A 12,877-nucleotide genomic window follows, 5' to 3' on the forward strand; every position below is an offset into this window, starting at 1 on the left:
ATTGCAATCTGCACTTTCATTCGGAATGTAAAACTACGATATGCTGTTTTAGATATCCTCCGTTTAATAGTTAACAGAGGTTCAGACTACATAAACGCATTTCTTAAATAGAATAGTATTCAGCATACGATTCCACTATAGATCCTCCACATGTACACAGGATCCATGGTTCCACGATGAGTACTCTATTTGAAACGATGCTATAGAAAGTAGCTCTATTCATGAAATATGCTGTTCAACCGGTGAAGAGCATCATAAGATTTCACTTTGTAAATCTTTTGTATCACAAGAAACAGATTGCCTCAAAACTATAGAAATGCGGCCTGATTAAAATAAAATGTGTGAAATTATATGTCGGTTGCAATTGACAGTAAAAAACATTTACAGATTTCTAAGGTTCTGTTAGCAAAGGAGGCCTGACGAAAGATAACAGTTTCTCGCCTTATGAGTCTAAAATTGACTATACCCTATCATATGTAATCACTATAATGATACCTGTACCAACCTCGCTAAATCATGGCATGTAAAGAGCGTGAGAAGATGTTAAAAATCGGGTTATCATGACCTATAGCACTGCCCACATGTTAATTGCGAGTCTGTGTATAATTGTTATCCTTGATGAGCTAAACCTTGGTACAGGATACACAATTCCAGGACAACTAAACATCAATTAGCAAAGTGTTATCCGGTTGAGTTTTCCAAACAAACGTCAAGCTTTTCCTTTGCTTTATATTTACCTGCTATGTCAACATTTCGCCATTTTGGAAGTGCTGCAAGTTTACACATAAGAAAAATGTATGTATGTATGTATGTATGTATATGTATGTATGTATGTATGTATGTATGTATGTATGTATGTGTGTGTGTGTATGTGTGTGTGTGTGTATGTATGTATGTATGTATGTATGTATGTATGTATGTATGTATGTATGTATGTATGTATGTATGCTTGTGTGTGTGTATGTATGTGTGTATGTATGTATGTATGTATGCATGTATGTATGTATGTATGTATGTATGTATGTATGTATGTATGTATGTATGCATGCATGCACGTAAGCACGTACACACGCGTGCATGCATGTTGGTAGCTGTTTGTTTAATGACGACATTTAGAAACACCTAACCTTTCTTCATTACATTCTACAGGACTGCAAATCGCAACTGCATGTTTAAATCTTTGAACGTGAGAACCAATGAAGTTAGTACTGTTTGTGGCTTTACTGTTGACGTGTCGAAGTTGTCGGTCTGATAATGATAAGATACCGTTATATTTGGCCGGACTGTTTCCTATTGAAACACGCAGTTGGAATGGGGGAGAAGGTGGCTTGCCAGCGGCAGAACTTGGATTATTGCACGTTAATGCGAGGGAAGACTTGTTGCCTGGATACGAATTAAAAATGATATGGAAGGACAGTAAGGTATGTTCAGCATTCCATTCGTATTTCTGTATTGTATATACATCTCATACGCATGGATTAAGTTTCAGCTTATATCAACTCGTCAACTCAACATACGTGTGTTGCTGGTATGAAATTCATTGCCACCCACGTGAGAAGATGTTCAAAGGTCCTTACCAGCATAAGCTTTCGAGACATCCTCTGTTACAGTAATGTATGTTCTTACAGGCAGCACTTTAGGCACAGGGTCTTGAAATGTGTGCGTTCGTTAAATCGTATTGTAAAAGGTAAACACATCTACCCGTAACGATGTAGCTAAACATACTAACATTAATCAGACTATTAAACAGGCAAAAATTTAAGTGAAAGTTTGGACATGATCAGAGTCGACTAATTTCTGACTATTTTATGTTTAAGTAGTCGATTATATTCATTACAGATATACAATGCAATCAAGCAAAGGTCATTGAGCATTTTATATTGATGACAGTCATTATCATTAAAGGTAGTATTCTCCCTGGAGGAAGATTTCACTGAATTCGAAAATCAATGTTCTACAATTCTCCCCAAACTTGCCGAAAGAAATTTATTCTCTGTCGTGTGTTCAAAGAAAGGAAATCCGAAATCTTTTATTTTGAGATGGACTCAACACACTATTTGGTAGTCATATTGGATTCTGAAACTCAAGTTTGACATCACATTGACTTCTATTTCAAACATTTGTATGGTGACCCACGATTTTTATAATATTATAACTGAGAAAAGGTTGGAGTTTCTTCATCTGTGCATTTGATGGCACTTGACTAGTCATTGAATATCGGAACCATACTAAACATATATGAATAATAATGAGTCCTGCATTGTGCACTAGATACGAATATACAGTACAAAGTTAATATACAGTACAAAGTTAATAGCAAGTCATTATGATCATAAATAAAAATACTAGAACAATAGTCATTACTTTCATTAGCATAAATCAATACTAAAGTTCCACAATTTATGCAGGAAATGATTGCAGATACAGTATGATTTACATGTTGTGCTTTAGTCATCCACTTAACACCTATAACGCTGTACATCATGTCTAAATGTTTGAACGTTCAAACTGCACAACTTTTTGCCTGAATTTCCTCAGTTACGATAAAGTATATTTCGTCAAATAAACTTTCTTTTCGACTACTTGTATATCACAGTGTAACTCAGGCGATGCAGTTGATGCTATGTATAAAATGCTTTACGAAGAGCCACAAAAGATAATGATCTATGGACCTGGATGTTCTGCTGCCTGCCAGGGTACAGCTGCCTCAAGCCATCACTGGAGCGTTGTACAGGTAAGCTTTTAGACAATGTCTTTTTCATGATTTGTTTTGTATATTTAGTCAAAAAACGATCATTTACACATCTTTTCTATAAAATCTATTTATCTATCAACTGATACAATCTTCAAGAAATGAAAAAAAATTAGTTCACTGCGTTAACTATCAAAGAGTATATGGTTACTAAATTAATATATGATTAATGATGTGATATGATTATGATTAATATGAATTATATATATATACATATATATATATATATATATGTGTGTGTGTGTGTGTGTGTGTGTGTGTGTGTGTGTGTGTACATATACATATACATATATATTGATATATTGATGTCCATTTATCAGTACAACTTTGTATTTTCAACAGATGTCTTCTAGTTGTGCCATCCATTCTTTATCTGATAAGAGCATATATCCTTTGTTTAAAAGAATAAACACGCCTAATACAGCTGAAAACATTGCTAAATTGGCGTTGCTGCAAGTGTTCGGTTGGAAGATAGTGGCCACAATTTATGAAAAACATGACATTTGGGCAGAGGTAATACATAACATTCAGATTATTTCATTTCAATTTTGAGTTTTATTTCATGTTGCATATGTGAAGTATGTATACATACATACATACATACATACATACATACATACATACATACATACATAGATGCATAGATGCATATATATATATATATATATATATTATATATATATATATTATACATATATATATATATATATATATATATATATATATATATATATATATATATATATATATATATATATATATATATATATATATATATGTAGGGTGTCTTTACTGTTTAAGAACCCAAACATCTTGTTCACAATATTAGGTTAATACTGATCTGGTGACCAAAATGGAAGGGGCCAATATTACTGTTCTTACTACAGAAACTTTCCTTGACAACGCTGTGCTTCAAATGGAAAGGATAAAGGTACAACAAACCTCTTTATTTTTGTCAATCCGGTAGAATGCTCTGGGGACAAATTTCCATGGAAACCAGAGTTCTTCAATACTTTCTATTCTTTGCCATGTGAAAGCTTGTTTCGAGTCCATTTGGAATAATAGAAAGTGGAGTTCCACTGTCTTGTTTTCGATACTATACAGTTCACACTGTATTCAGTGGCCATATTGGATTATCAAATAACTAAATTTAGACATCATGTTGACCTCTATTCAAAGCTTGTATGACCATCCATTAGGTACATCAAATGATACAATAGCCTACATTAAAAACCCACCTTGAGAACAAATGAAAGTGTACTCAACCAACATCGCCAATACTAATTGAAATATTGCTATGTTATCACTGCCAAGCCCCTTGAAGCTACGAACACATCTAAGCTCTATATTTTACTTAACAGAAAAAGGGAGCTCGTATTATTATTGGCAATTTTTACAGACAAGGTGGTATCAAGGTTTTTTGTGAGGTACGTATTCAAGTAACATTGGCCTAACCTTTACTTTTCTGAAAACGCAAGCAAATTCGAAGATAAATTCAAAAAAAATTGTTTGTTAGATTGATTTTGGACGAAATGATAATAACCGATACAGAATATAAAGTTATTATAAAAGTTTATCTCTTCATAGCTTTGAATGAGAATTGTCCATTTCATTTCTATCTTACTTATGACCTGTCTGACGCTATGATTTGTGTAATATTTTGAGTAACTTAAAATAATGACGTTCTTTACGGGTTATGCAGGCGAATCATAACGTCACTAATATTAAAAAGTTAACACTACAGTAGAATATTGGAGTGAAAGTTACCATTTACCGCTGGTAAAGACCTCCCACAAATCAAATGATTTAGTGTATCCTTCTGACCTTCGATTCTCTCTGTCTCTGTCTGTCTGTCTGTCTGTCTGTCTGTCTGTCTGTCTGTCTGTCTGTCTCTCTCTCTCTCTCTCTCTCTCTCTCTCTCTCTCTCTCTCTCTCTCTCTCTCTCTCTCTCATAGGCCTATAAATTAAACATGTACGGAGCAAAATACGCTTGGCTAATAGAAGGCTGGTTTGCTCCGAATTGGTTAGAATCAACTTGGTATGATGACATTGTAGACTGTACGCCAGAACAAATATTGGAAGTAACGGAGGTAAGAAAAAATAAATATCAGCGATATTTGTCATTTGAATGTAGAGCACCTTCCCAGGGATTTTACATGAAGGACACTATAACGTTTTGTCTACTATCTATAAGACCCTCAGTGTATAATTACGAATTGGAAATTCATTCCATCAATAATATTCCTAAATCGCAGATTCCATATCCCATAAGGTTTTCATTATGTGTCTTAGTTGAGATGCACTGCAATGCTAATAACATAAACCACTGAAACCCTACAAATATTCAACAAGATGAACACTGAATACTAATTTGTAAGATGCGCATTCTCAATGTTTTTGAATATCAGGTATGTAGAAATTAATGTGGATCTTATACAGTGAATGTCAGAATGAAAGTTTAAGTACTGGATACCTTGTGATTTCACTAAAAACGTAGGTGTTATAGGATCTAATGAAATTCGAAGAAACCCTATAATTGCTTTTGTTTCTTTATCCTCTTTCAGGGTGCGCTATCCGTAGATACTTTCAAAAGACATCCGGATCCAACTAAAAGGGGAATAGCTAACCTGGTGAGATATCCTACAATATATCAAATATATTTTTGTCATTTGCTACACAGATTGTAACTGTTTTGGCAAACATAGTACTTGTATTGTTCAAGTCAATGTTGAAATTGATGGTTTCTTCGGTCACTAAATTTAAAGAGTGCTGGATACTTCCAACCATTTTGATTTTGTGATTAAAAGTGATGTAATTATGTATGGATGTACAAGCAATTAGCTTAATATTCTTTTCACAATTTCACGCGAGCTGGAACTTAACAACCACGTTCCTTTGATACATCTTTTCAAACCATTTGTGTTCATCTAATTCGTAACAAAACGTATTAGTGTATATTGTCAAAGCAGCTGGGTTTGATGTTATCTTTGGCAATTTCTCTTTGGCTCTTGTACGGTACGTTTGGCTTGTGCTCTGCATTTTTAGTACAACGACTAAAATATAGCTATTATACATTACAAGTTATCCTCATTTGAATGCTTTACTATCAACTATTTGCAGACGACAGATGAGTACTTTGAGATATATGACAAATATGTAAATTATACTGGTGAGAGTCGAACGGGCTATTCATCATCCACAAGAGCGTACGATGGCATTTGGGCAATTGCGTTAGCCCTGAATAATACCCATAACACTCTCGAAAAGATGGACAGTAAGTAATTCAATATAAATTACAAAATAGTGTACTTAAAAATACTTGAATAGATGGATAGGGGAAAAATGTTTCTAAAAACTATGAATTATAAGAGGAATAACATATTTCCTTTCACAAACTGTGTTTACAAAAGTGGCATAAACTGAGTTGTTTAACCCCGAGCGGTTTGTAAAACATATTGCTACATAAACCAATGTCTTTTGGCAAGCATGGCGTCATCAGTACATACATTTGATGAATGATAGGGGCTTCTCCAACACTTAGCATCTGTATACTAACCTATGCCATTAAATATTTACCAGGGTTCATTATGAATGTGTGCCAATAGTGAATGATGATTAAGTGTTTTTCAGTAACTACCTTTGGTCATTCAGCATAAGTTGCTTGATGAAAACGTACAAACTCGGCGTGTGTCCCTTTCTTTTGATTTCTTTTCTTCCAGATAACAAACGTCTCGAGAATTTTACGTATGGCGATGATGATATGGCACAGCTAATTCTGCAGAATTTTAATGACTTAACTTTCGACGGGACATCTGTGAGTAACGAAGTTTAAAATCTTTTTTAAAAAAACATCAAAATTTGATTTCAAAGCAGTTTAACTTAAGTTAACAAAGATATTAAGCAACATTTGAACCATGATTGTGCACTCTGTCAACATCAATTATATAGGACTGGTGTAGAATAGACTGGGTTGCCATGTCTATTACTTCAGTCCAATGCGTTACATCCTATGCTCTCCATTGAGTAGTATATAAATGACAATTGTGCAGTTATAGTCCCATACCAGAGATAATAACTGTAAAGTGCTTTGAGCAGTGTCGGCAGAGCTGTATAAATATTTAGCAACTTATTAAAAAGGACAACCACTTCAGCAAATAAAGCCATTTTCGTAAAGCTTGGGTTTTTGAGAATTATTTCATGATTTTATATCACATAAATTTATTGTAATTACCAGGAAATACCAAATGGAATCCTGTTTCACGTTCATTGTTTAGTGACTGTTTCCTGCTCAAGCTAACAAACATACATATGTATTTGATGAACAAAAAATATCCATAAATTATGAATAGTATTATTCATCTATTAAATGTACATGTACATGTCTGCTAACTTCTGTGGCGCAATGCTGGACTACTGCTATAACAATAAATCTAAAGCTAGTTTCAAATTGGTGTCTCATGGCAATGGCACGATCGTTAAGTGATATTAAATCATGGCCATGACTTTCCTGAACCCAGAGGTTATGGCAATCCTTTAATTTCATGGCGTGGCGTTCCCATTCAAAGCATGCACCTTGAAATCTCTTCTGGCCTCTCCTGTAGGGAAGAATCCAGTTTAACAAATATGGTGACGTCTTTGCCGACTACAAAGTACAACAATATCAAGGTACTTTTTTATTGATTCTTCATGTATTTCAATTTCGTTGAAAAACATTTGAACTAAATAGAAAATCTTTTGACCATATTGCATATGCCAGGACATCTTAGATCACTGATTCTACAAAAAACTCGATGAGAATTGAAACATTAACTTAAAAATCAGGCATTCGTATGACTTTGAAATCAAAATATGTGTAGTGTGTTATGTTAAGCGTTCCATGGCTTATTGCTTTCAATTTGTTGCTAAATTCAATATACTTATAATTTTTAATCAAGATACCGTGAAGGTAAGGGTTGGTATATACAAACTGGATAACGGAATTATTGAAATAGATCCTGAATCTCCAATTATATGGAAAGGTGAGTACTACCTTCTTCTCAAAGTTAAAGTACAGACAGAGAGAGAGAGAGAGAGAGAGAGAGAGAGAGAGAGAGAGAGAGAGAGAGAGAGAGAGAGAGAGAGAGAGAGAGAGAGAGAGAGAGAGAGAGAGAGAGAGAGAGAGAGAGAGAGAGAGAGAGAGAGAGAGACGGACGAAAATTTCATGTGCACATGTTATAAATATTTTGTATTCTGCTATCATTTAGGTGGTAGCCCCCCGGTTGATGCCACAAGGACATATTACATCATTGCTAAAGTAGCCCCTTACCTTTACTACATGATGTCTGTATTTGCCATTCTTGGCATCTCCTGTGGATTAGGATTCTTGGTGTTCATGAACAGATACCGGCACAAACGGTAAATAAATACAACAAATATTGTTAGATAATGTAGAAGCAGAAAATAATTTTAGCCAGATTTAATGATTTGAAAGCTTGTGCATTTAAATTCCTTGTGCATGTTAGTGTTTATTATCCTGCCCAGTATGTTAAATTTGTACATACATGACATAATTAAGTACTTTGTGAAACAGAGAGGGAAGGAGAAAAGAGGGATGGAAACAGACTGACAGTCATGGACAGAAAGAGACAGACAGAGACACGGGCAGGCAGGCAGGCAGGCAGGCAGGCAGACAGACAGACAGACAGACAGACAGACAGACAGACAGAGGGACGTACAGAGACAGGGGAGACAGAAAGAAACAGGAGAGCATCGCTAATTTCATGTATTAATTGAGTTTGTCCTCTACACTTCAGCATCATCAAGATGTCATCACCAAACATCAACAATATAATACTGTGTGGTTGTATTTTGACTTACATCTCCATCCTCCCAGCGAATGTCAAAGGTTTCAATGTCAATCCTCTTCATTGTTGCAAGGCTTCGATATACCTACTACTCCTGGGATTTTCTCTCGCGTACGGTGCTTTGTTCTCTAAGACATGGAGGGTGCATGTCATCTTCACCAATAAGAAAGTTCAAAGAAAGGTTAGCATTTGTCTTTAGTTTTCTAGCAGAGAGGAATGAACGTGCAGATTTTCCCCCTACATGTATGTACTTGTATTCGCACCCGCCATCTTGAATTAGCTGATGGTGCATTGTGGGATTGTGAAGATAAACAAGGGTCTAACGTTACGTAGTTGTAAGCAAGTAATCTTGATTTTCTTAACCACGGTTCCGGCAATACCTTGACCTTTGCAGAGGTATATTGTCTCGACAGATTAGGAATTACAGTAAAGTCACATGTACAATCCTATGCGTGTATATAGTGCTTTGCATGCAGTTTGGATGAAATGTTCCCAAGGCCTAACAAAAACAATTGTGTGGTTCCCATGACGCTCAATTTTAGAATAGGTGGGGTGATGAAAAATTTTGTTTTGGCACTGATGTTTTTCATATTCCAGCGTTTACAGAGATGGAGATTTTCTCAAGATTTGTTCGCAGCTAACTCTTTGTTGTTTGTTTGTTTGTTTGTTTGTTTGTTTGTTTGTTTGTTTGTTTGTTAATGACAGGCCATTAAAGATAGCCAACTTTTGATAGGAGTAGTGGTTATAGTTACCATCGATATCATAACTGTGGGATTATGGGAAGTGTTGGATCCATTGATGATAGTGATTCGGGATGCTAATGAAATTGTAAGTTTTTTATTATTCAGATTCGAAAGTCTACATTCTTCAAACAAAATTTGATGCAATATTGTCACTATAGTTAAGTTAGTTACATTTTGGAGTTAATCACAGAAAGAAAGGTATCAATTTCCATGCGAGTCGATGAGTTACTTATTCTTTTCAACTCAGAAATTGTAGTCAATTGAGAATAATTCAACATGCACGTTTGCTAGTTCCACACAAGTTTAAAGATAAGCTTGGTTGACAAAGTTAGCTTTTTCTATAAAGAACATTAAAAGATTTTTTTGAAAATGTTACAATACGTCACCATGGATTCCATATAAAAGTAAATTTACATTTTATTTCTTTTTGCAAATCAAGCCCTTGGAAATAGGAGACAAGGTATTCATTAGCCAGGTTGCGTATTGTGAATCACCTAAGATGACGTATTGGGTAGCTATTATATATTCTATGAAGGCCATAGTACTGTTGTTTGGAGGATTCCTAGCGTGGGAAACCAGGAAGGTTGGTCTTTTTTGTTTTCTCCGTCATTATTATCTAATGTTTGATAATTAAAAAACAATGATTTTACAACTCTGTCTGTACCTGCAACCCGTTTCATGATCGCCGCGATTCAATGAACAGGTGCAGTCAACGAAACCGTTCGGGCATAAAAAATCTTAGTTTTCATGGACTATACTTAAAAGGGTGTATTTTTATATTATTCCATAATGCTCTTTATTCAGCCGGGATGTATACGTACTCGTGACATAAGGTCTATCAGATTTCCTACTCGTCTGTTGACTTGGTGTAAAAAGTCTCATGCGCCATTCATATTTTTCTCCGATGAATGAAGACAATTATTGGGAATGATACATGTATCAAACTGTACTTTTATCTGACTTCCGTCTTGACTTCCGTTACCTCATCACTATAGGAAAAGTCAAATTTACCCACCTTTACACAAGCTTTACCCTACCTGTGACACAGCTAACCACCATCTCTGTCCAGGGGTAGTACGAGACGCAGTACCACTTGTGACTGACTACAACCCCGAGGGGAGAGATCACCGGGGTTAAATTGAGTCAAAGGTGGAACTTGGTCTCCTATCTCACTACTCTGCTCAAGATTTGCCCCGGTGGAAAGATATGGTCAAATATGATTTTTCGCAAAGTGATCACAAATAAAATAAGTATGCAACATTGCCTACATGATCAGTTACAGTATATATAAATTATATTTTGTTGTAGCACGAGACAATGTTCTACAACGCCTATCTGATAATCTGTCACTGTTTTTTATCTCAATATTCCCAGGTATCCATAGCAGTATTAAATGATTCACGGTATATCGGAATGTGTATCTATAACGTTGTGATACTCAGTTGTCTTGGTGCCCCACTAACATACATATTACGCTACGATCCGGTGTTATCGTATGGTATCTCCTCTGCTTTCATACTCTTAGGGACGACGGTTACACAGTGCCTTGTGTGCCTTCCGAAGGTAGGAGTAATTACAATTCAGAATTCCAATACTTATGGAATTTTAAAATGCCGGTCATTTTTAACTGGCTGGGGCCGTCATTTTAGAAAAAAACCTCTCTAGTAGGTTGGGGATCACTTTGGAAAACGACACTTGCATTGAGTTGTCTCTTTAGAGAACAATAAAATAAGTGCATTTGTCAAGTTCGGTGCCGTTAAATGGCAACTTTAATTTGTCCAAAATTGCTACGGGGGATACCGACACTTGTTGGCTTTATATTGCCATATTTTTGTTGTCTGTTATTCAGCTATTAATCATTACTGTTACTAGTAGTTAGATTAGTGCGCAGTGACTGTCGTAAACCCCAACATAAATCGGCTGTCAAATGGGAGATAGGTACCCGACTGTCGACATTATTTGTTTGTTTTTCGCCATGTATACCAATTTCAGTTCTTGCTTGCTTCGTAGATTATGGCGTACGGTGCTGGAGAAACTGTTACCCGAGGGTCAAACAGCATTAGACCAACGCAATCAACGGAACCAGATTGGTGTTGTGAGTCGCAGCCCACGGCAGGGCCGAGTGGTAAAAGTAAACAGAAGATGTGCACAGACAAAGAGACACAAACTGAATGGTAATCTGCTATAAAATGTGATCTTGTTTCATTAAAAGTTAATGTTAAAGTTAATGTTATCTTTGATTTTACTAAAATATATCGTTACAATCGTAGACTACTATAGTGAGTTACAATGCATGAAAGTCAGTTGAATACAAAACGTTGTCTGGCTCAGCAACAGAAACTACTAACATCCGTGCCTTCTCATAGCTGTCACATCAAATATCGTACTATAAGCACTGCGAATTATTGAGTGTTATTATTCAAGTGTTTGGTTTCTTGACTGTCAATCAATCATATGCAAGAATACTCCAGGTAGACTGCGCCTCTGGAACAAATTTGAAAGAAATTTGGCGTCCGCCATTTTGTTTTCAAGGAAACAGATAATCTTTTTCCGGTAGCGGATCCGGAAATATCATTTCACTTTATTCATCGGCCATATTGGATTCTAAAATGGCTCAATTCTGACGTCATTTTGATCTCTAATTCAAAGGTTTTGTACAGTAACCTTTGATTTGATTCCTAAATTTAATAGAGGTGGGTTGGCGTCACGAACACAGTGGCAACAAATTTAAAGTTTAAACTGTATTTCCGGGGCGCAGTTCATGTTAAGAAGTCACTTTTACCAAGCGCAATAAAGACGTCGCAAAGCCGCCAGGCTTTTAAGATTTTAAGATTAAAGTATTAATATTATATGTCAAATATCTTTTAGCGTAATTTTCAGTCATTTACCTTTCTCTTTACGTATATTATTCATTGTGTTCCTCTTCAATTATGTAGCTTTGCCCTTTTGCCAAATTGTTGTCTCTTTGGGTGAAGTTAATGGAACTGTGATATCGTATATGGATTGTTGAAATTAATGGAATAGAAATGAATACTGGCTATGATTTTACAATTTAGGATCATAAGGTACAATGAGTGTTAATTTAACAGTAGTAAGCTTTTGTAGGAGCTACTGATATAACTTTAATTACTAATAAATTTCCATTTCAAAGTTTATTTAAATTAGATGTCGCGGTAATTAATGACTTTTTAAATGAATTCAATTGACTTAGCTATTGTACTTTTATTTGGAATGTAATTTAATGAAACATTTGAGTTGACGTGTTATGTGCATATCTTTAAACCCTATAGTAACTGTTATGTAAAGTCTAATGTTTTATCTTCTATGAATGTATAAAAAGGCAGCATTTCTTGTGATATTTTTGAAGGCATTTTATGCACATATGCATGAGAGAGAGAGAGAGAGACAGACAGACAGACAGACACAGACAGACAGACAGACAGACAGACAGACAGACAGACAGACAGACAGACAGACAGACAGACAGACAGACAGACATACTGGTATGGCTTTAACAAATGTACGGATTTTTTTTCCAC

General features: G+C 35.4%; 1 protein-coding gene across 1 annotated transcript; it reads left to right on the forward strand.

Annotated features, from left to right (window-relative positions):
- Positions 1–1,196: 1,196 nt before the first annotated feature.
- LOC144450999 (gamma-aminobutyric acid type B receptor subunit 1-like) lies at positions 1,197–11,516 on the forward strand. Its single transcript, XM_078141757.1, has 15 exons — positions 1,197–1,421; positions 2,597–2,734; positions 3,582–3,683; positions 4,114–4,179; positions 5,317–5,382; positions 5,873–6,026; positions 6,472–6,566; positions 7,354–7,417; positions 7,687–7,770; positions 7,996–8,146; positions 8,545–8,776; positions 9,301–9,423; positions 9,778–9,921; positions 10,713–10,901; positions 11,349–11,516. Exons 1-15 carry the CDS (start codon positions 1,197–1,199, stop codon positions 11,514–11,516), a joined length of 2,001 nt encoding a protein of 666 aa, XP_077997883.1.
- Positions 11,517–12,877: the final 1,361 nt, after the last annotated feature.

The sequence above is a fragment of the Glandiceps talaboti genome, chromosome 20 (genome assembly GCF_964340395.1).
Source record: "Glandiceps talaboti chromosome 20, keGlaTala1.1, whole genome shotgun sequence".
Classification (NCBI taxonomy): Eukaryota; Metazoa; Hemichordata; class Enteropneusta; family Spengelidae; genus Glandiceps; species Glandiceps talaboti.

What these genes read in the sequence shown, in the direction of transcription:
- LOC144450999 (XM_078141757.1), top strand. Translation starts at nt 1,197, where the DNA reads ATGAAGTTAGTACTGTTTGTGGCTTTACTGTTGACGTGTCGAAGTTGT. An exon ending in TGATATGGAAGGACAGTAAG is followed by an intron (nt 1,422 to 2,596) that starts GTATGTTCAGCA and finishes TGTATATCACAG; the next exon opens with TGTAACTCAGGCGATGCAGT. An exon ending in CACTCTCGAAAAGATGGACA is followed by an intron (nt 6,027 to 6,471) that starts GTAAGTAATTCA and finishes CTTTTCTTCCAG; the next exon opens with ATAACAAACGTCTCGAGAAT.